This window comes from Rhinolophus sinicus, linkage group LG01 (assembly GCF_036562045.2).
Source record: "Rhinolophus sinicus isolate RSC01 linkage group LG01, ASM3656204v1, whole genome shotgun sequence".
Classification (NCBI taxonomy): domain Eukaryota; kingdom Metazoa; phylum Chordata; class Mammalia; order Chiroptera; family Rhinolophidae; genus Rhinolophus; species Rhinolophus sinicus.
The window spans coordinates 9,132,040-9,157,240 of record NC_133751.1 but is presented as its reverse complement, the minus strand read 5'-3'; the positions used below and the strand labels follow the sequence as shown (position 1 = coordinate 9,157,240).

At 45.0% G+C, this 25,201-nt stretch overlaps 2 protein-coding genes across 9 annotated transcripts in view; both read left to right on the top strand.

The window, feature by feature from the left end:
* KCNE2 (potassium voltage-gated channel subfamily E regulatory subunit 2) overlaps nucleotides 1-10,702 on the top strand; it is a 175,477-nt gene extending 164,775 nt beyond the window's left edge. For 3 of the 6 annotated variants that reach the window (XM_074325708.1, XM_074325710.1, XM_074325714.1), the window contains one exon: nucleotides 9,574-10,702. In XM_074325708.1, the coding sequence (XP_074181809.1) occupies nucleotides 9,586-9,957 (372 nt within the window). In that variant the 5' untranslated portion in view covers nucleotides 9,574-9,585 and the 3' untranslated portion in view covers nucleotides 9,958-10,702. Of the gene's footprint in view, nucleotides 1-4,081; nucleotides 4,258-9,573 lie in introns of those variants that run through there. The other 3 variants (XM_074325709.1, XM_074325700.1, XM_074325702.1) reach the window with 3 other exon arrangements.
* Nucleotides 10,703-12,472: 1,770 nt separating this feature from the next.
* On the top strand, nucleotides 12,473-24,119 carry SMIM11 (small integral membrane protein 11). Of its 3 annotated transcripts, none has more exons than XM_074325716.1 (5): nucleotides 12,473-12,629; nucleotides 15,445-15,527; nucleotides 16,166-16,266; nucleotides 21,828-22,005; nucleotides 23,937-24,119. In XM_074325716.1, the coding sequence occupies exons 3-4, from the start codon at nucleotides 16,255-16,257 to the stop codon at nucleotides 21,990-21,992; spliced, it is 177 nt and encodes a 58-aa protein (XP_074181817.1). In that variant the 5' UTR covers nucleotides 12,473-12,629; nucleotides 15,445-15,527; nucleotides 16,166-16,254; the 3' UTR covers nucleotides 21,993-22,005; nucleotides 23,937-24,119. The 3 variants fall into 3 exon arrangements, with proteins under 3 accessions (XP_074181817.1, XP_019585814.1, XP_074181820.1); XM_074325719.1 differs by having other exon boundaries at nucleotides 12,620-12,837; XM_019730255.2 differs by lacking the exon at nucleotides 15,445-15,527 and having other exon boundaries at nucleotides 12,496-12,629.
* Nucleotides 24,120-25,201: the final 1,082 nt, after the last annotated feature.

Below are 25,201 nucleotides of genomic sequence, written 5' to 3'. Positions count from 1 at the left end.
CTTTTAGAAGTGGATAAATGGGGACAAAGAGTGGAAAACTGGAGGGCAGTGAGCAGGTCATGACACAGTTCAGCCATAAACCAAGGAGGTTTGAAGAGCAGAGACTGAGTTGGGATGTGTTCTGAAGTGTCAAATTAAACACAAACCCATCAGAGCAGTAAGAAACAAGTTGAATGTATTGCTTGCCAAGCAAAGGAGACAAATTCAAAGGGCCTGCCTGTGTAGAAATAGGAAGAACCAGGCTTAGGGCAACAATGAGAAAGTACAACAAAGGAAAGATTCCTAGAACAGGTGTCTGTTTGTTCATGAGATGGACCATAGCTCTTCTTTGCAACTGGCCATTCTACTAGTTTCTGACACAAAAGCCCACACAGTTTCCAAAGAGATTGGGATGAGTTCCTATGGTTCTGGTGGGTTCAACACCAGTGGGCAAATTCATACCCATCCTTAAGACTTCGAGAGAATTTTCTTTGATGAGAAGCAATCAACAGTATTTGCTAGTAGATTGGATGCGGAAGGTGAGGAAAAGAAAAGGATCAAAGCTAATTTTTAAGTTTCTGGCTTAAAAAACTGGGAGGATGGTGGGGCCACTTTATAGTAATTGATTAAAGAGAAGGAACAGACGTGGTGGGGGAATTAAGAGTTCTGTTTGGACCTTTGAAGGTGAGATGTCCATCAGACATCCAAGAGGAAATGTCAAGTAAGCATTTGCACATTTGAGTCTAAAGCTTAGAGGAGAGGAGTGGGCTGGAGATTTAAATTTACAAGTCACCTACCTAAACATGGATTCTTGAGAAGTCAACTTTATTGTGGCATGGTTTATATTAAATTACATGTACCCATTTTAAGTGTACAGTTCAATGAGTTTGACAAATATATGTACCCAGGTAAACCACCACCACAATCAAGATATAAAAAGATTCAGTTACTCTGCAAAGTTCTCTCTTAATCCCCCCAGGAGACCATTGATCTGCTTTCCATCACGACAGACTTTGATAACTTTTGCCCTTTTGGGAATTTCTAGAATGGAATCATATAGTATAACCTCTTTTGTGTCTGACTTTTTTTGCTCAGATGATGTTTTTGAGACTCATCCATGTTGTTGCATGTATCGTTAGTTTGTTCCTTTTTATTGCTGATATTCTGTTGACAAGATATACCACAATTTGTCTACCCATTTATCTGTTGAGGGATATTTGGGTTATTCCCGGTTTTTAGCTATTATGAGTCAAGCTGCTATGAACATTCATATGTGCATCTTTGTGTGGGCATATTTGTTTCATTTACCAAGAAGTAGGATTGTTGGAGCCCTGTACTTTCTAAGAACCTGCCAAACTGTTTCCAAGAGACTATATCACTTACTTTACACTCCCACCAGCAGTGTATGAGAGTTCCAGTTACACCACATCCTCACTAATGTTTGGTCTTGTCAGTCTTTTTAAAATTTAGCCATTCTAGTAGGTGTGTAGTGGTATTTCATTGTGGTTATAAGTTACATTTCCCTAATGACAAGTGATGCTGAGCCATTGAGAGGTATAGGAAGGGGTACAAAGATAGCTAAGGAAAAATGAAATAACTATGAGGTCCATGGAAAAGAAAAACTTTATAGGAGAAATGTAATTACAGCTCACTATTTGGGTCAGCTTGGGTCATCAAAGAACAGTATTTCTATCATCATAACAATGCAAACTCTGAAGTTGGATTTACCCCTAAGCGATGTACTTACGCTGGGAAGGTGTGGAGGAGGGCGGAGCGTGTGGCTGTAGAGTACCCTAGGGGGTAGCAGGTCAACAGCTAAAGCAGGCTGTGTCCTGGGGGATTGGCTGGGGGCAGAGGCACCATCTGAAGATCTCCAAAGACAATTACCCCGCTTTCTGCATTCCCTATTACCTGTCATTAGCAGTTGTGTTCTACTTAAAGAATCTTGTTAACTGGTTGGTTTGTATCCCTAGCGGTATCCTAAGAACAACAGTCCTGGAGCTTGAGGGCAGACTCAATTCTAAAGTCTTCCACAGCTCTTCTCTTTTGAAGACATGTTGGGTTTTGTTAGTGCTGGATATCAGACTAACAACCAATTCTAAATCCAAAAGCAGACTCAGCTCCCTGGGTTTTAAATCCACATGTAGGCAGAGGAGCTCTGTAAAGATGTGGGCTGCAATTTGGTTTTCAAAGAGAACATTTGCTTTTGCCTACGTTGCTTTCTGAGCAGATGCCACTATATTCTCTTGTTGGGGAAGATGCAAAGAGAAGCTATTGAGAGCCTTCTGCAGAGGTCAAGGGGACTGACGGCTGCCAGGGAAAAGCACAAAGCAGCTCTGTTTTCTTGTCCAGCCTGTAACTGAGATTTCGGTCTTATTTACACTCTGCTCCTGCCTCCATTTTGTCAGGTCCCCATCTCATTCCAGTTGTGGGAATTGTGTATCAGGGCATGGGGAAGAGCTCTCTAACAATAAGCCATTAAAGAGCCACTCTTCATCAGGTGCTAGAATGTTCTTTTCTTTGGTGAGGTCTGGTCAAGCTCTGCTTCTCACTGCCATGTGCTCTCACTTACTTCTCTTAAAAACAATAGCAAAAGCTAATATGTCCAGGGCACTGACTCTCTTAGTATGTGCCATGTTCTGTACTCCGTGCTTTATATCCATTATCTCTTCTAATTTTTATGACAACCCAGCGAGGTAGGAACTCGTATTCTCTCCATGTTACAGATGAAGGTATCCAAAGAGCAGGAACGCTAAGGAATCTGTGCACTGGGTTTGTCGGCCTCCAAAACCAAGGTCTTAGCCTCTAGGACATGTGGCGTCCAGTTGCTCCTCTAGTTACCCAAGTGTAGACTTGCACACTCTTCTGAGTAAACAGCCAAGCGGCTTTAGGAGTGAGGGGGATTGGCCTGTGTTCCTCATTTCCACCAACAGGTGGCACAGTCGCCCCAGTAGAATTGCACAGGAAGTCATTTGAATGACTGGCTTCGGTTGCTTCCCAGGCACGTTCAAACCATTCCTTTCTGGCTGGGTTTGCCTGACCTTGTTCCGTGAACGCAGTCTACCAGAGTTATATAGATCCGTGTATTTCTTCACATCACACCTAATACATTAACTACTACAATTTATAGACAATTTAAATCCTACCCATCTTCCTCTTGCCACCCAGTGTACTTCAAACCACATTGTTCAGAGCACTATTTAACGAGAAAATCCAATTGTGAAACAAAGTTTACTTCACACAGTCCATTACAACCTGGGACTTTCCAGTGATTTGGGTGGAGTGTTACTTCTGCAGCCACCATCCAGGATCAGATTCAAATCCTGGCTCTACCTCTACGTCATCCCGATCCCTTGACCATTCTCTGCCTGGATTCCTAGGCCGTAAAGTTTATAATACCTTCTCCATTGCCTTGTGGCAACTAATACATGACGCTAATACAATAAAAGCATTTGAAAAGATCCTGACATGGGTTAAGTACTCAATAAACGTGAGCTCTTATTAAGGCCCACTCTTCCCAACTGCAAGGACTTCCACTATGATACAAAAGGACCTTTAGGAAATAGAGTTGGTTCATCTCTTTTGAGGCCTTTACATACTTTACCAGACTTGCTTCCGTCTCCATACAACACCTTTCTTGGAGACAGTTTCCGTTTTACAAGACAACAATGTTGTTATAAAGTCTTTGGAAATTTTCCCAGAGAGAGGTATTTAAACAAAATTTGGCTTATGAAGAAGTGGTCAGAACAGGGATGCCTGCCTTGAATCACGGTGGCCTTCTCCTCAACCCACACCCACCACCCAGACAGAGGTGGCCATGTTCATCTCAGCTCTCTGGGACGCTGTCCAGGAAATGGTGCTGTCCACTGAGACTTCTGGAGAGGGTGGCTCATTGTGCCCAGGCGCTGTCCTGGCTGGAGCTGGCATCATGAGGCCTGAAGAGGGAACTTGTGCCACTTCTGCCAATGACCAACTCCAAGCAGGCACACCCTGTCAGGCACCAAGGTTAGTTCCCAACTGCCGGTCAGTATTTAACTTTCCACAGGAGATTAGATTAGATTAAACATTAGGGGTCATTAGGATTGCAGACTGCGGCTAGCAAGGGCTTAGCTGACTGCGAGCGGAAGGTGCTCGGCAGGCTGAGGTTTCTGCACAGTCCTGAAGAGCCCGCCAACGCCAGCAAGAAGGTGCAAAGCCTGGCTTTGGAGCAAGGAATTTCATACCACTCACAGGCTGCATAGGTACGTTTCCACTGCAAATTCTTCGTGTTTGGAGGAAGTAAGTAACAAAGCTTTCTGTTTCCTTTTCCAGAAAATTATAAAGGGAATGATTTTCCTGGTATAAGACCTGATCTTCACCCCCCCGCCCTCCTTCCGCCCCTCTCTCTCTCTTTCTCCTTCCCTCCCTCTTTTTCTCCTCCTCCTCCTTCCTCTTTTTAGTAGTGTTTTCCTTACTCGTTTCTTCAATAATTGCCTTTGGGTGACATTTTTGAAAGTTTTTGTACGGGAGTTTCATGGTAAATGTAGATAGCCACTTCTTTTAGTGTTTTTTGTGTACAATTGAAAGACTTTGCTGCCTCTTGTAGGCCCAGGTGATGCTAATGACCCATTCTTCCACGAAAAGAGAACTCTGCATTTGGGGATCAAGTGGTGGTTGTTCTCGCCAGTGTCAGGTTGCCCTTGTTGTGATCACAGACATCTGTGACGGGCACAGCTGGAAGCAAGGGGTCATCGCATGTCCTGAACATAGAGAACAACTAATTGATGAGCTCAAACCATGGTCTTGGTCTCATTTCTTTGCCAGCTGAGCTGACCAGCCAGAGGCAATGGAAACGGGGAGTTACTGGAATGTGTGACCTCTGCTAGGACAGCATGGGTTCTAAGTGTGAGCCTGGGTGACATGGTTTCCTGTTCCAGCATCATGCCCAGCACGCAAGCCCTGTGACCTAGGATAGGTGATTTAAGCTCTGTGAGCTATAGTCATTCCACCTGCCTTTATTGAGCAGGCCAGCGTTAATAATCTCCAGGAGCCCAGCCTGCTTTTTTGAGCAAGAACTGGTTATTGGAAATGCCCTAAATATATATGTTCACATAGAGTAGGTTGAATGATATGAAATCTCTAATATGTGACCACTTTGTAACCAATTTCATATGGTTATAGAGTATTAGATAATGGTTTCCTTCACGTTACTAAACACCTTTTCTACTTAGAAGAGGGGTAAATATATATTGCAAATATGGCCAGTGTCTCTCAGTTCAATAGTTATTCTGGGTATCAGAAACTTACATCTATTTGAATATGTTTTAGCATATCCGTCAGTGAAATTGCTTTCACACACTGTGATTTGATTATTTCCTGCGGTTATGGACAGACAATGGACTGCTCAGCCCAGTGTTCAAGAAAGGGAATCCACTTTGGGCTTGACTTTTTCAGCCTGGCCAAGGGGTCAGCCCTTGGGCACTGAATCCCCACAGGCCCTTTCAACTCTATGATCAAGTCTTATCAGAAAGCACCTCCTGATCTGCTCGCACCGGGCTTTTGTCCATGTTAGAAGAGCTGAACAAACAATCAGCAGTATTAGCTCTAACAGGCCAGGAAACGCTGCCATGCCCACACCTTGAAGCAAACCCAAAGGACTCCTGTGGAATTTGGCACTGAAGTCCCTCAGCTCACAGATATTCTGTTGCAGATTCTTGGATGGGTAGAGGTCCTGGGAGTCCCGAGTGTGAATATAGACTTTTGTATGTGCATGAGTACATTTTTCTGGGGAAATACAAAATCAGATTATTTTATTTCTCAAGGGATCTGCGAACCCTTCCCTTCCACTCCCCCACAAATAAGTTAAGACTCACCATTCTAGTAGTTTCCAGTTGAATTCCACAGTACACAGGAGAGAAACATTCATTCATTCACCGAACGTTTAGTAAAGGTCTGCTAAGATCAAAGATGAATAAAGAAATCCGTGCCCTCCAGCAGCTCAAGCTCTCCTGTAATTATGATTCAAATAACCTACTTTCTCTAGACATGGGTTTCCTCATTTGTATTATAGTTTGTGGAGGTTATAGTCCCAATGTCACAGAGTGGTTTCGAGCATCGCATGAATGGCACACAATACATGGGTAACTGAAAACAAGCAAACAAATGGCGGTTTGTAGAAGCAGCACAGAAGAGGGATCTCCAAGCCAGACTTGGAGGATGGGGAAAAGCTTGTGGATGAGATGTCCACCTACGCGGGTTTCTGAGACGACAAGAGCATCCCATCATTTTCATGTGTGAGTCGGGAGCTACTCAGCTCCATTGTCCTGTAGAAGTTGTATTTTACCTTCTTCTGCAGGGCAAGTCAGGGGAAATCATTTAGAAGGTCAAGGTGACTTCCGTGCCCTCTCCTGTCTCCTTCAGGACCCATTCTTCCTCCCCATCAATACTTATTCAAGTGCCCCAGCCCCATCCCACCTTGGAAAATTCAGTCTTCTTTTGAGGTGCCCTGTTCTGGATGACCTTGCTAAGCATCAAGACATACCTCTCCTAGGTCTCCATTCTCTCAGAGTCCTGAAGGAACAGGGGACTAGCAATTGGACATTTCTTATGAGTCAGGTACTGGCCTAGATTTTTCACAGGTAGTGAAAAGCTAACGAGTTCCTCTGATGGAAACATTCCAGAAGGATGCTGGCAGTCCAGTTGCTATTTCCATGTAACACGGAAACCCTTGGTCCCCCCTCTCAGAGAAGCCACTGGTGGAATTCCAAGCACAGTGGCAAAGCCCACAAAGGAGATATCTGGGAGGTGGTGGGCAGAGGAGCTCCAATCACTCAGGAACTTGCAATGCCTCCTCCCCACCCCCTGGGGCGAACCCAGATACAAGGCAGAGTCTCATGTGGCCCAGTGCACACTGTCCAATAAGCAAAAAGAACTAGAGTAATTCCAATCTTGACAACATCTCAGAAAGAACACTACAGGGGATCTAATTCTCCACTCAGAAGAGGTTCCCTTCTTCCCCTTCTCAGTTCCTCCTTCTCCACAGTCGTTCAGGATCTTCTCCCATAACCAACTTCCCTCAACACCCATCCCTGTGATTTTTCTGTACCCCACCAGCAGCCCTTTATTTTGTAAACTTAGCTCCGATTGTTTTTTAGTTGTCTCTCTGTTCTACCCACTTTTCAATCTGGCTTCACAAAGGAAACTGAATTCTCTCTAAAGGGAGTATCTGGGGGAAACGACAGTTTTCTTTATTGGATGGAGATGTGGAAAAGGGCTGGAAGAAACAGAGGGTGAGAACACTCGCAGGTGACCTAATCCTGTCCCATCACATTTGTAAGACTAGCCCTGACATAGCACAGAGCATGGGCGCGGGTTGTCTTCTAACTAATGAAACAAGTGTGAACTCCCCAAATGAGTAGGTAGGTCTTTTCTCATCAAAGATTAAGGAGCTAACGGTGAGGTCTTGACACAGATGAAAGCCAGCCTAGCTACACTCTCCCACAGTGAACTGTATTATTTTAAGGGGAAAAAGCACGTCTCTGTTACATTGCTTAGAAAATGTGCTTGGCATGTACTTTGGGGCAGTCTTATCTATTTGTTAAGTTTATTTTCAACGCACTAGGCGTTTCATGGAGAGGGAGAGGAAGATCTTAGAGCTCTTTGAATAATAGGGCTTAAAAATATCAGACTGAGAAACGCATATTATCTTAGTTACAGTAATTCTCAATGAGGGAAGTTTGGGGAATGTTCTGTGGGAGAAAGATTTGGAAGTTTATTTGTACCCCTTTCCCAGGAGGGACGATCTGAAACACCTCTTTCCATAGGAAGAAAGGAAAGACGCATGTTAAAGAGGGGGCACACTGCTTTCATAAGGGTACTAGGCCAACCCACTGTTTGGTCCTTTGGTCTTTTCTTGACTTAGTGGGCCTGCAGGTTCTGCCAATCACAGGTTTCTTTCCCGCCTACATCCCTTCCAGTTCTCTTTACACCCATTTGCCCCACTTATGATCCATGTTCAGCTCCGTTCTCTGACCTCCCTTTTCACTTTGTTCATACCTGTAACAACACTTTGCACCTTGTATCGGTACTTGTTTGTGTCTCTGCCACTATACTGAGCTGCCACACACAGCGCTCATCATCTCTGCATTTCCAAATACTTAGCCTGTGCCTAGCATGTTAATTTATTCATCAAACACCCACTGCCCCTGCTATGTCTCAGGCTCTGTGCCAGGTACTTGTTATACCAAGGTGGACAAAGGTGGTGTGAGCCTTGCCCTCATAGAGGTGAGAGTTGTGTGGGAAAGACGAGACCATAAATCAATAATCACACACACACACACACACACACACACACACGCACACACACACGCACACACACCCAGCAATATATACACATAATTATCACGTTGTGAAGAGTGCTTTGGAGAAAAATAATAAGATGCTATTGGAGAAAAGTGGTGGTGGGAATTGACTAACAGCAGGGCCAGGGAAGTTTTCTCAGAAGTGACAGCAGAGCTGGGACCAAAAGGGCGAAGAGGTGGCAGGGAGAAGAGAGGGGCGAAAGTATTCCAGGTTGAGGGAATAAAATGAGCAAATGTCCTGCAGCAAGAGAACATTTATTGACTTAGAGGAGGGGAGGCCAGTAGGGCCAGGTGGTCGTGAGGGTGGAGTAATAGAGCAGGTCGTCAGGGGTCAGGCCAGGTAAACCCATTAAGGAGGCAGGATTTCATTTTAAGAACAGCAGGAAGGTATTACATCGTTTTAAAAACAAGGAAATGAAATGATCCCAGTTCCCTCTTAAAAGGAGCACGTTGACTGCTGTGTGGGGCTGAGAGGGGCTGATGTGACCCCAAGGAGATGGTTTTGGGGAGGGTTGTATTGCATTGCATGATATCATCCAGCGGACAGATGCTGGGCAGTGATAGTGAGGATGGAGAGGAGAGTTGGATTTGAGAAATAGGAATGATCTCTCAGGTTAGAGGGAAAATCCCTCTTTCAAATATGGATGTACATACTCCTCTCTTCGGGATCCTTGGGAAAAGCACTGCCTAGACATTGGAGATGACACAAATTGCAAAGGCATCTTCTACCCCATACCTCTCTACAAACATGGAACATACATGAGTCATTGCTTCATTCAGTTGATGTTTGTTGAAGGCCTGTTATGGACAAGGCATTATATTAGCTATTATGAGGTTACTGACCAATCTAAAAACAAAGTAATGCAAGATTAGTGATGAAAATTTGTAACATGAGAAAAGCATAAAGAAGAAACATTTTTCTTTAAGTATACCACCCACTATTAACATTTTGAACTATTTACTTCCAGTCTTTTTTTCCATTTTCATACGCATATAAACGTTCACATATATAAATTGGGATCATACTATAGTTTTATGTCCTCTATTAAGACTTTTATTGTCTGATAGCATGCATGCAAAACATGCATATGAAAATTTAAAATATGTACTCCATCAATCCCCAGCTAGGCTGAGAAAAAATACTATTGTTTTCCCCTTGCATGCCCCTCCCTCCATCCCTTCAGGTAACCAAATGTGGAAAAGATCCCCCCCTTTTTTTTAACCGTGTTCGTCTATTTTAATATTTAATTTGCAGCAGGAGAAAAATATGCCTCCTTTATCCAATCTGACACAGACACTGGAAGATGCCTTCAAAAGGATTTTTGTGACTTACATGGACAACTGGCGCAGGAACACGACCGCGGAGCAAGAGGCCCTGCAGGCCCAAGTGGACGCCGAGAACTTCTACTACGTCATCTTGTACCTCATGGTGATGATCGGGATGTTCTCGTTCATCGTCGTGGCCATCTTGGTAAGCACCGTGAAATCCAAGAGGCAAGAACACTCCAACGACCCCTACCACCAATACATTGTGGAGGACTGGCGAGAGAAGTACAAGAGCCAAATTCTGAATCTGGAAGAATCCAGGGCCACCATCCATGAGAACCCTGGGGCAGCAGGGTTCAAAATGTTTCCTTGACAAACGGGAAAGGCGTAAAGCCAGCCCCTGACATCCACACGTGAAGAGATGCCCACGCCACGGAGCACATCCAGTTGTCATTTCTTAGAACCGAAGTTCCTCGCTCTCTGTTGAGAATTTTCATGGAGATCATGTGGTTGGTTCACGAAGACAAGTCACATTTCAATCTCAGTGACTGTTGCGTGCTCATCAGAGCAATATTTTATGCTGAAGACTTCTTTTACTCTCTGTGAAATGTAAATGTCATTTTAATCAATGTCAATAGTAAAAATACAGCCAATTTTGAAGTAAAGTACCTGGGCAGTGGCAGTGGGGATAGAGAGATTTACAAAGCACTGTAGCTTCTTTGTCATGAAACATTATTTTGTATGTGACTAACTGAATTTATAAATAACCCTGATGTATTACCCAGAAGCTGAGGTTCAAAATCTACCCCTTGCTCACTAGACTGACATCGGAGCACTTATTAATTCATGAATGTATGTAGAGTCTGAAGTGATAATGAACAAAACTATGGGGTTACTTTATGGGGATTGCTTTCCTGGCATTTAATTTATTTGGAAGTCTGAAGACAGAACAAATATTTCACAGCGGCAACTAGTCCATTCCAGAGAAGGAGAATCTTTAAGAATTACCCAGTGCAAACATTTTTAAACGAACATTTAAAGTTTTACAGAAAATTCACTTTTAAAAGTTCTTGTCATTATAGAAAAAAATAATAAAAAGTTGTAACATTTATAAACAACTTATTCTTTTCACTCAATTTTATTTTCTTCTCTTTACAATGACCTATCTTTACTTCTGTTTGACGAGACTAAAGGTACAAAAAGTGTCTGAAGTGCTATGTCTGTTGAGAATCTAGACAGTAATTGCTTAATATTTCGCATCATGGGGTTCACGAAATCAGAGAACATCAGGTCCGAAAGGCACCTTGGAGCTCATCGTATTCTTGTCAGACCATTTCATTTACAGACAACAAATCTGCAGTCCACAGATTAGGTGACTTCATTCATTAATTTAATAGCAACATTCAACATCCATTTCTTGGGTCACTGGCCTAGACCAGAGGAGTAGAGATGAATGAGACTCCCTGAGCTGGAGGAACCCATTCAGCAGAGAGGGAGTCAGAGATGGAAACATCATGATGGTATCACTTATAACAGAGATCAACACAAAGTGGGCAGAGTTAGAGCAGGGACAGGAGGGCAGGCCGAAGTGTCACTGTCTACTCTCAGAGAGCTGAGAGCAGGAAGTCAATGGCAAGCAAGATGTGTGAGGCTGTAGCTTCATGAAGCGTCATGTCTCCTGGCTTACCCTTTGCTCCTCTCTCATCTCCCCATCTATTCAGCCAAGGCACAGTGATTGTGAGCAGGGCCTCAAGCCTCAGGGCACTAAGACAAAATTCATAGAAGGAGCCCTTCTTCAAGGCCCGCTTGTAGGATGTCTTATGTGGACTACCAGGTTTATCTCTTCAGCATGAAGTATATACAAGGTATCTGTTTCCTAATAATAAGTGTGCAGTTATGCTAACAGAAGCATGAAATACAGTGTCAGGGAAAAGCCATTCATATTCCAAGAGCAGATGTGGCAAGGTGGCTTCCTTTCTCAGATCAGACTCCCAGAAATGCTGTTGCACCCAAGACATTCATTCCAATGTGACCACAGCAGTGACCCGCGTTACAAAATCCGTGCCTTGGGTCTGGTCTAAGGTTTCCATCCGGTGACAAAAACTATCTTGTTGACCAAACTCTGGTCGGGCTCCTCTGAGTCCTCTGTTCAACTAGCCCTCAACCTCGAACTATAAACAGTGCAGGCTCTCGGCACAAAGTATTTCATCACCCTCCCCAACCTAAGAGACTTGAACAAATACTAGCATAGTTTCTAACAGCTCGAGGCTGCATCCCTAAGATGGCCCCAGCCCTTTCAGGTCCTGCCTGAGACAGATCAACTAGCCAGGTGAATTCACTGTTTGTTCCGGCCAAAGCCTGGCGATAGGCAAATCACCCCCTCTGAACCCCTCACTCTTAGAGCAGTTACTTAGAAAGCTTGCAATTATAAATCCGTTCTCTCCGTTTTTGAGATGTAAATCGTTTACCACCCAGAACTGTCCTGCCCAGTGGGTACCTGGGGCAGGGAATGACTGCTCAAACTGCACCCCGGTGCTAAGCGTTTGTTGATGAAGGAATCTGGGAACCCAGCACCGGGGCGCCCTACTGCTATCCCAAAGGAAACTGCGTGCATTTTGTCAGCGAAGACGAATGCTGAGCTTGGAAACTTCTTCAGGGAACCACGGGCCCTCAGTCGCAGCGAGGAGAATCCAGGGAACGCGGGGCAGCTGAGGGGGAGGGGCCGCGCGACACCGCGCCCCGCGGTTGCAGGCCTCCTCCAGCTCGGATCATTTCTGCACCAGAACCAGCCCTGGGCCTGTCCCACGGTGTCCGGCCCTCGCCCCTGACTCGGCCAATCATGACCTGCGAGCCCCGTCACTCCCCAACGAAGGCGGCCAGGGCCCACTGCGCCGGCGCGCGGAGCACGGCGCCCACGGAGGCTGTCGAGGCCTACTGCGCCGGCGCGCGGAGCGGTGCATTTCGGGACGTGTAATTTCCCCGCGGCATTGTGGGAATCGTGGTTTGCGTGCCCGCCGGACGTCGGATCCTCGGTCACTTCGAACTGTAAGTGGATGACTTGTGGGTCTTCGGGAGCCTGACGTGAATCCCGACGGCTTTTGGGGGGCGCTGGGGTGTCCGGCGGCCAGCCCGGCGTTCGCGCTGTCTCTCCAAGATGCCCTCGGCCGCGCGGCGCCGGCTCTGGGAGCGGGAACCCGGAGGGTGACGGGCGCCGCGGCTCCCACTGGCGGAGCGCGCCTGCCGGAGGACCTAGGTCGGCCGGGCGCCGGAGGCGGCGTGTTTAGGCGGCAGGCGCGGGCCCGCCGGGGCCCAGGGTTGGTTCTGGCCACAGGGTGTTGGTCTCCGAGAGGTTCTGGGGGGACGAGGGAACTGTCTGGACGCCCTGAAGGGTGGCGGAAGCAGTGACCTCCCTTGGTCCTCATCATTGGGTCTGAGCGGGGCAGGTGTTGCTCCCAGGTGTTGGGGCCGGAGGGGACACTGGCCCGGCCCTCAGGTTACCGAGCAACTGAGGCCCAGCTCGCCGGCCGACTGGGGAGTGGGGCTCAGGTTGTTGACCAAGTGATGCCCGAGGTTCACCTGGAATCCCCTTCTCTCCACACCCGCCCCTGCTTAATATGATCGGGTGAGGAGTTGTGGTGAGAGAGGGACAGACTGGGAGTGATAACAGCTTCGGAAAGTGCAGACTGAGGACCGAAGGCACGACCCTTGGGTTTGCCGGGTGTGCCAAGACGGAAAAGTAAATTGTGGACCCGTAGTCGTTGTCCATATTGCTTTAATTGGCCTGCCCACGATAAACTAATAGCTTTTGGGTTTTTCAGGAGAAATCTGGCAAAGGAAAAAAAATCAAGATATTTTTGCAGTAAAGGGACTAGAATTATTTCTATCGAAGCCATTGTTATTTTTGAGTTTTAAGCTAAGACTGGATAGTTCCAGGGTAAGTTTAAAATATTCTGCACTTCATAGATTTTCTCTCTCAAAATTGTCCCCATCTTGTTGGCTTTTGCAGTTCAGCCCTCAGCTACCAGCTGCCTCCTGTTTCTAATATTGCACCACGTGTGTCTGTGGCCGCAGAGCACATAGCCTGCTGATAGTTTTAGCTTTCTGAGCTCTCAGTTGCTCAAGTCCTGCCGGAAGCTACACAAATGGCAGAGTGGGAGCATGTAATTGTGGGAGATGGAAAATTACAATTTGGAGGCAGTGGGTGGGAATGAGCTGCACTGATCTGCCCGCTGGTCTCCCACCTCGCGGTACCCCTTCCACCACTTTGCAGGTTGGGCTACTTTAAATGTTTCTTTCCTAAAGAGCTTGAATTTTATTATTCTAGGTATGAAGTTGAGGCAGCTGCCAGTATATGTTTAAAGTCAGATTCTGTGCTATCAGAGAGAAGGGTGACTTACTAATTCCAGAGTTGCAGAGTTGTTCTTCGGATTCTGATCTTTTTAAAATGAGAACACTTTGGTTCAAAGAAGTTCATGGCTTGCCCCAGGTCACGTGATGTGCCATTGGTGCCACCAAGAATAGAGTCCAGACCTCCAGTTCTCCTGGTCCTCTGGTGGTGGTTCTTTATACCATGCCCTGCTGACTTGCAGTGACTGTGTTTACCCTGGATGTAACTTGGTTATGTTCTAAAGTTTGGCATGTCCATTAGTGGAAGGAGAGATACTGATCATGATAATAATGGTTAATACTTAGTGCTGTCCATGTGCTGAGCGTGGCGCTTAGTTTACAGTTCCAGGTTTGCTATAATGTTGATGAGATGTCGTAGGAACTTAACTCTTGTTTTATCAATTAGCCTGTGGTAAAATTGGTTTCATTATAAGTCTCAGAACCTATTGAGAAAACATTTCAAGAACTTAATGTCTCCTGTTGGCCAGAGGGCCAGACTACTGGGGGTTCTTTTTCATTTATTTCCTCCTATAAGCTTTTGGGACCAGTTTGTTGTCCTTGACCTTGGGAATCAATATCTTACATCAGTTCATTAGGTATGTAATATGGCTTCAGAAGATTAGTGGGGAACAGCCAAACTCACCTACTATATGTGTACACAACTCAGAGCTGGAGTTGTAAAAAGAAAATTTACACAACTTTAAACATTTAATTTACAACATGGTTAATCCCTGAGATTGTTAGAGATTACTCAAGGTGAAAATTCTAGCAACAGGTTGTAACAGGAATGTATTTAGTGCAGGTCAGAATCTGCTGCTACTTAAGGACAAAGAGGCCCTTTATACATGAAGGTAATGAGTACCTTCAATCTCCATCATCACATTTAAACAGATTTGTGGTGTAAATTCCTTTTGTTAGCTTATCTGACTTTGAAAAGTTCATGGGGAAAACTTGGTTGTCCTGTACCAACTGCCAGCTTGTTTACCAGCTACTATGACCTTGAATAGATGAGGTATGAACTTTTTATATTTAGATACTTTTATAAGTGAAAGTTTTTATAAAACATCCTCCCTGAAGTTCATTTTATTATTTCCATTCTAAAGGCCTGTGAAATTTTCTGTTGCTTTTCTTAATTCTAATTGTAAGTACATTTAAAGGAAAGCATCCCTATGATTTTTGAGTACAAAGCTCTCTGCCTGCATCAGGATAACTCTGGAGCCAATTTGGAGGGGTCAAATCCCAGTTCCCCAGTGTGTGAACACATTACATGTGTTTCCTTGTCTTTGAAGTGGGGAGAGTGGACTGTACCTCATAGGACCGGTGTGAAGAATAAATGAGTTACTGCATTTAACACACTCAACCCAGTTGGGCACAATAAAGTGAAGCTGTGATTATTATGCTGTAAGTCTCCAAATTTCAGAAAAAATAGGGGCCCAGAGCCCATCTAGTTGACACCCCTTTTCTTCATTTACAGATGGGACCAAGGCCCTAAGAGGAAAGTCATTTGCCAGAGTGTGTAGGTTCTTCATCCAGAGCTCAAGTCTTCTGACACTTGGGGTATGTGTCGTAGTCTAAAAATAGTGACATGTGATGCCTCAGAGCAAATCCTGTGCTGGCTGTGTCCCTGCCTTGTCACTTCCTGCCTCACCTTCCCCTGAGTCTTCCTCACATTTCAGAGGGAATCTAGATACAAATTGCTTTCTTAGGACAATTTTTTCCCTATCATTTACTCTCCTCCAGATATTTTTTAACAACCAAGATTTGCTTAATTAACACTCAGAGGACCTGAGGAACACTCACTCATCCACAAACCAGCTCTTGTTCAGGGCAGGAGGTGGGTGGAGGAACCGATTTTGGATTTGGGCTCTTAAAATTCCCAGATGAATGGAAAGGGAGCACATATGCCTTAAGGAGCAGCACTGCCACCTCTGCTTGAGGCTGTGCTCCCATCCCCGGCAAAGATCAGCCAAAGAGATCTTTCTGCTCACCAAGAGCCAAGCCTGCCTCGGCCCTCACCCAGGCCATCTGCTTTCCACCAGGCTCTGGCTCACCTTGTTGGGGACATTTAAACCTCCTTTCTGCAAAGCTCGCTGTCTTTGCTCATGTGCTCTCTCTCTTCATCAAAGGGAAGTATTCATCAAAGGGAGTCTGCTCTAGAAAACCTGAATTGACTTGATTCTTCTTTTCCCCACCAGACCAGCAAGATCTGACCTTCCAGCTCCTTCTCATGTGCTTGTCTGAGTGGGCCTCCGTCGAGCAGTAGTGGATTCACAGTTGGTGCAGCATGAACTGGAAAGTGAGAATAGTTTTAAACATTTATGGCTTGAGTTTTTCTTTCTCCTGTTTGTAAAAATTCAGAATAAGAAGTAAATTACACCAGGAATCATAACAATATTTAATATTTTAAGTTAAAACATACAAGTCTACATTTACTCACCAGACTCCTGGAGGAAGGCTAGGCCTTTTCTTTGAGCGGGCATTAGTTGACCTCAGATCGGCCTCCCTTTTCTTGCAAAAACTACACCTTTAAATTTCACCTACAATTTCACATTTTTGTTTCTTTAAAATGGATTAAGATCTTACATGTGAAATCTTTCTAAATTTGTATGCTCCTCTTTCCTAATCTTTTACATATGTGTTGCCAACACGTTTTTTTTTTTTTTTTTCCAACTCAAACTTGAAAAAGCATTGAAAACATTCAACTTAGTTTTCATGGAAACAATCTTGTTTACATAGTCATATTTCCTAAGTGTCATGTTTAAATAAATTACTATAGCATCGCATACAACTTAACCTGGCTGGGGAATAAACACAACTGATCCCAGTAAAATATTGGATTCAGCTGGTAGAGAAGTTCAAGGGCAACTGAATAAAGAGTAGCCTGCCAGCTGCTCTTACAGAGGGAAAGGAGTGGCTCGCAATAAATCCCCACAGTAGGTGGCGTGAGGTGGAGGTTGGCTAAGAGAGCAGCCTCGAAAATCTATTTTATTGTAGATACTTTGAAAAGTATAAAATCAAATAAAAATTACACATCGTCATACCATCCGAAGAGGGCTACTTTGAACAATGTTGGTGTATTTTTTCAAGATATGTAAGTTTAGTGTATATTTTCAAACTTAGGATCTTGTATGTACTTTTTCAATTATTACAAGCATTTCCTTGTTTCAGACATCCCCTAGGTTTCTATTGCAAGGAGAACTGGAAAGGTCTGGAAGCAGGATCAGGGAACTGGGAGAGGATCGACCCGCCCCCTCCTTCCCCAGCTCCTTGGGGCATGGGGCTTGGGAAGGGCTGTGGAGACTGTTCTTTAGAAAGAGCCTGGTTGCAGTTAAGGAGACAGAGTGAGGATTCTGTGAAGAGACTAGAAATGTAGAAGTGTTTATTTAGCATGTATCAGGGTTCCAGAGTTCACTGTGGAAAGGCTGGGGAGGAAAGATGAGGCAGTGAGAAGATGTAGGGGGAAGAGCAGAAAGCAGTGTGGGGTGAGGTTTAGGGAAGGACTGTTACCCTTTGTCTTGCCAAAAGTCAGTAGGGATGATGGAAGTGGTACTAAGCGCCCCGTCAACAAGTGTCAGAGCGTCCTGCGTGATGCCCTGAGGGTCTCACACTTAAGAGTATCAAAACCACCTCAACTAGTTAAAACAATGCATCCTTACCCCCCTGAGTCTGATCGTATAGGCCTGGGCTTTGTGATTTACCAGGCAGTGCACAGAGAAGGTTTTCTTTTAATTGTACAGTGACCCACTTGACCACTGAGGCAAGTCCTTATGACAAAAGGAGTCCTTCCTGTGTGAGGAACAAAATCTGCCCAAACCTTTCCAACTTTGAACAGACACACACTGCACCCTGGCTGCCAGGGAACAACCTCATGTTTCTGACACCCTGTGGTGTCAAAGCAATGGCCTCTCCTTACACCTTGACTGCACAGAGCCCCCTGAGACTGAAGGATTATGTAGGCCCACTGCCTCCTGTGCCCTTTCCTCTCTGGCACGTTGGACCTGTGGTAATTAGCGACAGTCAGCCATACCTGTGCATTAGCAAATGAGTGTGGCCTCATTATTTAAGAAGCCCGCCATTCTCATGACACAGGTATTGGAGTTTGTCTAAAACAATTGGTGTAGATCTAGTCCACCCCAACAATATTTTGTTCACTTACCTCTTTGAAGGTTTGCATATTTCAAGACTTAATATGAGGCATTTGTTAGAGATCAAAGGAAGAGATTTAACATGACTGCAGTTTAGTACTTAAGAGGGGCAGGAACGGGCCCCTGAAATCTTTCACTTTAGCCCTCATAGAGTCCTTGACCCCTGCTGCCACTGCTTTGCCCCCTCTCAGTCTCGAAACTTCTGCCTCTTGCCTCTGCCTCTCTAGTACTTTTTAAAAGAAAGTAAATAAGAAACCACTTATCTGTGTCCTTTTGTTGATGTGCTTCCATTTCAGTGGGTTTTCTGAATCTGGTTGCACGGTGTGATAAAAAAAATACGGTGAATGCTGCTACTTAGTGCCATCCAACGGAAAGGCCGGGATCTTCAATATGGAAAGCGATGCATCGAACCTTAGTAACTGTGTGTGAAAAGTTTCAGCTTGTTCTGTGCAGTTGTAGCTTCAGGTGTGTGCTACGGTTGAGAGAAAGTGTGTTTTAAAGTGTGCCATAAATCATGGATCATGAACAATGAATTAACATGAAATTTTATTTCAAACTGTAAAAAAGTGCTAAAGAAACACATTAAATGTTAGAATTAGTTTATGGTGATGCTGCAGTGACCACGAAGACGGTTTACAAGTGGTTTGAGTGATTCCGTAATGGTCGTGAATCAATTGAAGACTAGGAGAGACTGGGATGTCCTTCAACATCAGAAACCCAAGAGAATGTTGCAAAAGTAAGTGAAATTATTTGATCAAACAGGCGAATGACTATTAGGGAAATTTCTGAGGATCTGAGTATCACTTATGGTTCCGTTCAAAACATTTTAACAACAGACTTGAACATGAGGCAAGTAAGTGTGAAATTGTTCCACGCGTTTTGATTGTCAAACAAAAGCAACAGTGTTTGTCAATTTTGTTGGAGTTGCACAATTGTGCCGCTTCAGATTCCAGCTTTTTAAGACATGTCATCATGGGAGATGAAACTTAGGTTTATGGTTATGATCCTGAGACCAAGGTTCAGCGTTGTCAATGGAAATCGCCCAGTTCTCATGTAAAAAAAACACGTCAATTAAGATCCAACATCAAGGTGATGTTAATTGTGTTTTTTGACCTTAATGGAATTGTGCGCGCTGAGTTTGTACCCAGGAACACTACGGTGAACTCTGATTATTGTAAGGACTTATTAGCGCATTTAAGAAACGATGTGCGTAGAAAACGGCCTGAGAAATGGGCAAACAGTTTCATCTACCATCACAACAATACTGTGTGTCACATATTGCTTCTGCTATGGCAATTTTTGCCAAATAAACACATTATGATGTGTCCTCATCCACCTTATTCACTGGATCTGGCACCCTTCGACTTCTGGCTCTTCCTCAAAGTCAAAATGATTCAGGACATCGAAGCAGCCACGACAGCGCAACTAAAGACACTCACGAAAGAGGACTTTCAGAACTGCTTCAGAAAGTGGCAAGAACAACGGGATAAATGTGTTCAAAGCGAGTGGGAGTATTTTGAAGGGGGTTAATGGCAATGTGTCTTTTACTGTAATAAAATTTTTTTTCAATTTAAACATTCACCGTATTTTTTGATCATGCCTGTAACTGCTCCAGCGAAATTTTGTGTTTAGCTCATGGGGAACCATGGGCTGTGATATGGATTGGAGACTGTTCCCAGTACATGTCAGTGCCCAGGTAGCCTAGAAAGTTCTAGTGAAATGAAGAGAGGTTTATATTGACCTTCTTTAGCTGGTTTATAAATGTGGAGTCAAGCCTCATCTCTAAAATGAGAACCTTCAAGAAAGTAGATGAATTAGAGAATTATTTGGGGAAGATAAGAGAGGTTTGAGGGAGGAAGGACCCAGAAACCAAATCAGGATTCTAAGCTGCTTATATTTTGTCAGGATAAAACATTTCATTTTTGCAATTTTTTTAGTTATTATACTATTGCCAGAGTGATCTTTCTGAAGTGGGTTTGTTGTATATATTCTTCACCGTTAAATGGTTTTGTGGTTGAAAGCTGTTATCTAGTTAACTCAGTGTTCCTGTTTTCTTACTGTTTTAATTAAAACAATTTAAATATTTGGATTCCTCCTTTTGATATCTGTTGTGTTCCTATTGCTTTGCATTATAACCTTCCTCAAATATCCATAAGTAATCAGTTAAATAACTTCAGCGGTCATGATTTTAGTTGCCTTTGGTAAATTCAGTAGCCAAGCATTTGTTTATTCGCATAATTTAATTGTAAAAGGAGTTGAGGGTGGGGGAGAGCATCACGTATGTTACAGACTCATGTAATGTTGAAGAGTTCAGACTTCGGAGCAGGCAGAACTCGGTCAGACTAACCTTTTCAGACTTTGTTTTCTCAGCTATGAAATTAGGACAGTCTGTCTACCTCATGGGATATTATGAGGACTGAAGGGAAAAGTCTCTGTGAGACACTTAGCACACAGTAAGCTCTCAGTGGATGGTAACTGATGCTACGTCTTCTAAACGTGAAAAATACATCTAAGTCTGAGTCATAAAAATTTTGAATAAAATTACAGGAACATATATGTACATAATTTGTGATTTTATTCCATTTCATTGAAAATCAGGAACCAGTGGGAAGGAGACTGGCATCCTTTAAAATCTTCCATTCTAGCTCTGACCTCGTAATGAATTAGCGTGTGACGTGGATGGGCCTCTCAACTGCCACTTTCCTTGTTTGTATAAGAAGGTGGTGGACTAAGTCATCTTTAAAATCCATCTAGCCCTCCAGGTCTGTGAGCATGTTCTCAGCTAAAGTTTTGACTGACTAGTTTCAGATCAACTTGAAACTCTCAGAGGGACAAATACACTCCCCATAGTATTAATAGAGTCTCTTTGGAATTACATCTAATAAGTGATGTTTGGGAATTGAACCTAATGATTTCATTGGAATAAATCCTGCCTAGTCCTTTAGAATGATACTTACTGAGCAAAGGCTATCATTCGTTTATTTGGAATGAATTTTTAATCACACAAAAAACTCATAATTATTCAGATCATACTTATCATGTTTACGAAAACTGTAGTATTTGCCTTGAGATACTATTCTATATAGATTTTCATAATGAAACCTATTGGTGCAAAGAGTAAGTCCAATCAACAGTTACTCCCTAGACTTCATTTTAGCCAGTGCGTTAAAACTTCCAACAAAAAATTACAGGAATAGTGAATAAGTAGCTAATAAAATTTGAGTTGTATTTCATTTTTATATTTTGCTTTCAAGTGCCAAAGCTAATGAGTAGAGGGAACCAAAGGAAATCATAGCATACGACAGCTGGAGAATCTAGAAGGAAGCTCAGGTCCAGCCTGTCTTCGAAGCTCAGAAAAGTCAAGTGACTGACCCAGGTTGCACAGTCAGTGGCAGGGTGGCCCTGGCTCCTTTTACTGGACCATGCCACAGCCTCAGAAGCAGAGGGCCTGGGCAGTCGGCAAAGTGCACGGTCAGATTGTGAGAGACCAGGGCTGTTCCATCTGCAGTCCGCTGGAGGGTCTCTGTGAAGTCAGCAGCAAGGGGGACTGGAAGGACGCAGCTAACACTAGACTTAGCACCCTGGGGACAGGAACTGTCTGTTCTAGCCTCGTGCCTGTTACACAACAGCTGCATAGTAAATGTTTGTTGAATAGAGGAACATGAGCCTTTCTTATCAATTATAGAACATTTAGAATCATTTCTTCTTTAAGGTTCTTGAACACGTTCCCCTGCTGCTGTATATCTTGGCAGCGAAGACATTGATTCTCTGCCTGGCATTTGCTGGAGTCAAAATATACCAAAGGAAAAGATTGGAAGCACAACAGCAAAAACTGGAAGCTGAAAAGAAGAAGCAATCAGAGAAGAAATATAACTAAAGGGAAATCAAAGGTACCGGGACTTTGCAAGTATGAAATATACATGGGTTGGGTGGCCAATCAAGGAATGTGATAGTTCCGAGAATTCCGCATCCCTCGGGTGGGTCTGAGCTGTGAGGGCACGTGGCCCGCCTGTCACTGAGCAGCTCTGTGAGGTATGCAGAGCCTGACCCTTTCCCCTGTCTGCTGCTGAGTCAGGGAGCATGTGATTAGTCCATGCCTCTGCAGGGTTCTTACTGGCAGCAGCCGTGCTTAATGGTGCTTAATAGGTACTGGGTCACAGGACTCTTGAGAAGCTAATAAAAGCTGTGAACCTTCTTAGAAAAGCACACATACTAGAAACACAAGTATGTGTAAATCTGAGATGGGGGAGGGGAGAGGGGTCATGCATCATTTGACACCCTCATCTGTACCCAAGACTGAGAGGCCTTGCTATCTCTACAGGATACAGTCAGACTCCTGGGTAGGGCCTGTAAATCCCTTCCGTGTGTGTCCTTAACCCAGGACACATTTGTCCCTCTGCGGCCACTCCCCATGCTCCTGCAGACCTCGACAGACTTTTGTGCCCCTTGGCCTTTGCTTGTGAGTCCCGTGGCCCGGAGGGCCCTTCCCGATGACCTGCTCCCAGGCAGGAGTTAGGACTCATCATTGTGGCCCAGTGCCTGTCACAGCACACACAGGAGGTGCCCAGGATGTGTGTGTGGAGCTGAGGCACCAGGAAGTTGTTATTCAACCCCCACTACAAACTGCACCTATGGCATTGAGCAGTTTCCTTAATTCTGGTGTGCTGAGCCAGTTCCTTCGTTTCTCGAGTTCTGTGCTTTTCTAAAAATTAGGATTCAACTATGGTGGCAGGGGATTCCAGATCAGTGGTTCCCAGCGTTGGCTAAAGATGAGAATTGCCTGATGAGGGTGCTGTTGAAATGCAGGTTCCCAGGCTCCAGCCTGTGAGAAGTTCCATTATGTCTGTGGTTGGGCCTGGGCATCTCAGCAGCAGGTGGCTGTAGGAAGGGGCCCGCCCACACCCGTCCCTCCTCAGATTCCATGCTTCTGTAAATGCGAGTTCCCTTTTGTAGTATTTTGAGACTTACTGAGTTTAAAAGCAAACGTATTAGTAATTACAGCAACACTTAGAGAGTGATGATTATGTGCTAGCATTTTGCCGAGCATCCCATATACAGTGCCGTTATTCCTCCTCCTGACAACCCTGTGAGAGCCACTCAGATTGAAAAAATAGCTCCCACTGTACGTGGTGAGGAGCAGAACCAGAGCTGAAGCCCCGTCAGACATTCAGGCACCGGCTGCATTGCCGTCCTGAATGCAGGAAGGGGAGCTGTCAGAGCACGCGTGAGCTCCTGTTACTGCCCATCACTCACTGGTCCTCAACGAGCTGTAGGCCTCTGCCAGGGAAAAGCAGTTAGCGTGGGACCTTGCCTTAAAAAAAAAAAAAAATGTTAAGTTGACTGAAACTCAGTAGGAAGACTAGGGTGGGGAAGAGCAAGCACGTCGAAATTAAAAAGGGTGAGGGAAGGCCGTTTTCACTGAAATGTTGATTGACTTTCCATCCTAGACAGTCATCATTTTGTGTGTGATACCGAGCAAGGAAGAAAAGATGAGGTGTGAGATCATAAACACTTCTTCCCTCCCACAAACGGCTACGGAGGCCATCAGTGGAGGGGGGTGGGGGCTTACACAGCTGAGCTTAGAGCTAACCAGGGGGTTCCTCCCTCTCCCCTCCTGGGCTGGCAGCTCATCAAAGCCTGGAGCCTTGTTTTAAACAAAAGGGATTTTTCCATGGAAGGGAAATTATGAAGCTAAAAATACGTTCACTAACAGTGGTTTCTGTTAAGTCTAAATGGCTGAATGTAAGCGTTAGTGCTGAGCAAGTAAAGCACTGGCCCTTATCAGACATTCCTATTTATCTCTTTGGTTCTTCTTTTCTAGATTTTGCACTTTACATGTCAGCTTGAGTGGACTCCAGCCGAGAAGAAAGACTTAATTACTGAATGATGTGTCAGAGGATAAGTTCCCAGCCTACAGCTTTAACTTAAAATGATGTGACTTTTTACACGCTTTTAAAAGAACCAGTATTTTCTTTAGTAAAATAAAATACCTTTGTAAAAAGGGTGTCTGTGTTCTTTGGACTAGGCCAGCTGGACACACACACACACACACACCACACACACCACACACACACCGCGCACACACACACAGCACACACACACACACACCACACCACACACACCACACACACACACCGCACACACACACACACACACTCACCACACACACACACAGCACACACCACACACCACACACACACAGCGCACACACCCACACACACACCACACCGCACACACACACACACACACACACACACACACACACGCCCCTCCCCCCCAGCACTGCCAGGCTACAGGACCCAGACCAGGCGAGGCCCCACAGGACTGGCCGCAGGGTGGCATCTGCTGTTGGGGAGGAAAGCTCTGCCTGCTCCCCTTCACCCACCCCTCCGTCCCTCCCTCTAATCTGCTGTCCTCCCAGGCCCTCTTTCTCCTCTTTCCTCCTACAAGCACTTGTGTGTGTTTTCACTGAGGGGAGGGAGGCTGTGTGCTCATCCCTGGGGAGCGTGCAGCGACCTTCAGCAGCCAGGATGGAACCAAATCTCGGACAGTGGAGTAAAGAGAGGTCCCTGGGTTCTTGATCATGCATCCATCGTAACAGCCCTGAGCTGCCACCTCAGTACTTGTTTGTTGTTTTGGGGGGTGGGGGTCGGGTACGTTCCATTTTGTTTAAATCTCTGGTTAGGTCTCCACTACTCATAGCCGGATCTAGCACCCCGGGCCTTGTCTCCATTCGTGAAAGGAGCTTAATGGTCACTGCCCTACCTGTACAAGGTGCTTGTCTGAACTGGATGAGGTCAAGTGTGTAAAAACGGTTTGTGTATCTGAAACGATCACAGTGGGAGCAGTGCGTACCGCCTGGGTGGGCAGCGGAGCCCCCTGCTTGACCAGGCGTGGCTCCAGGAACCCAGCTGAGCCCAGAGCTTCCTCAGCTGGACAAGGCCAGAGCCAGCGGGCCTCCGGCTCCATTTGCGTCTTTGCCTCTTGGCCCGTTCCAGGGCAGCGCCATTCTAACATCACCTCAGGAGTTGCCCTGGCCCATGGGAAGGGAGTGGGGACGTGGTTGTTGGTGATGGCTAGAGAGGA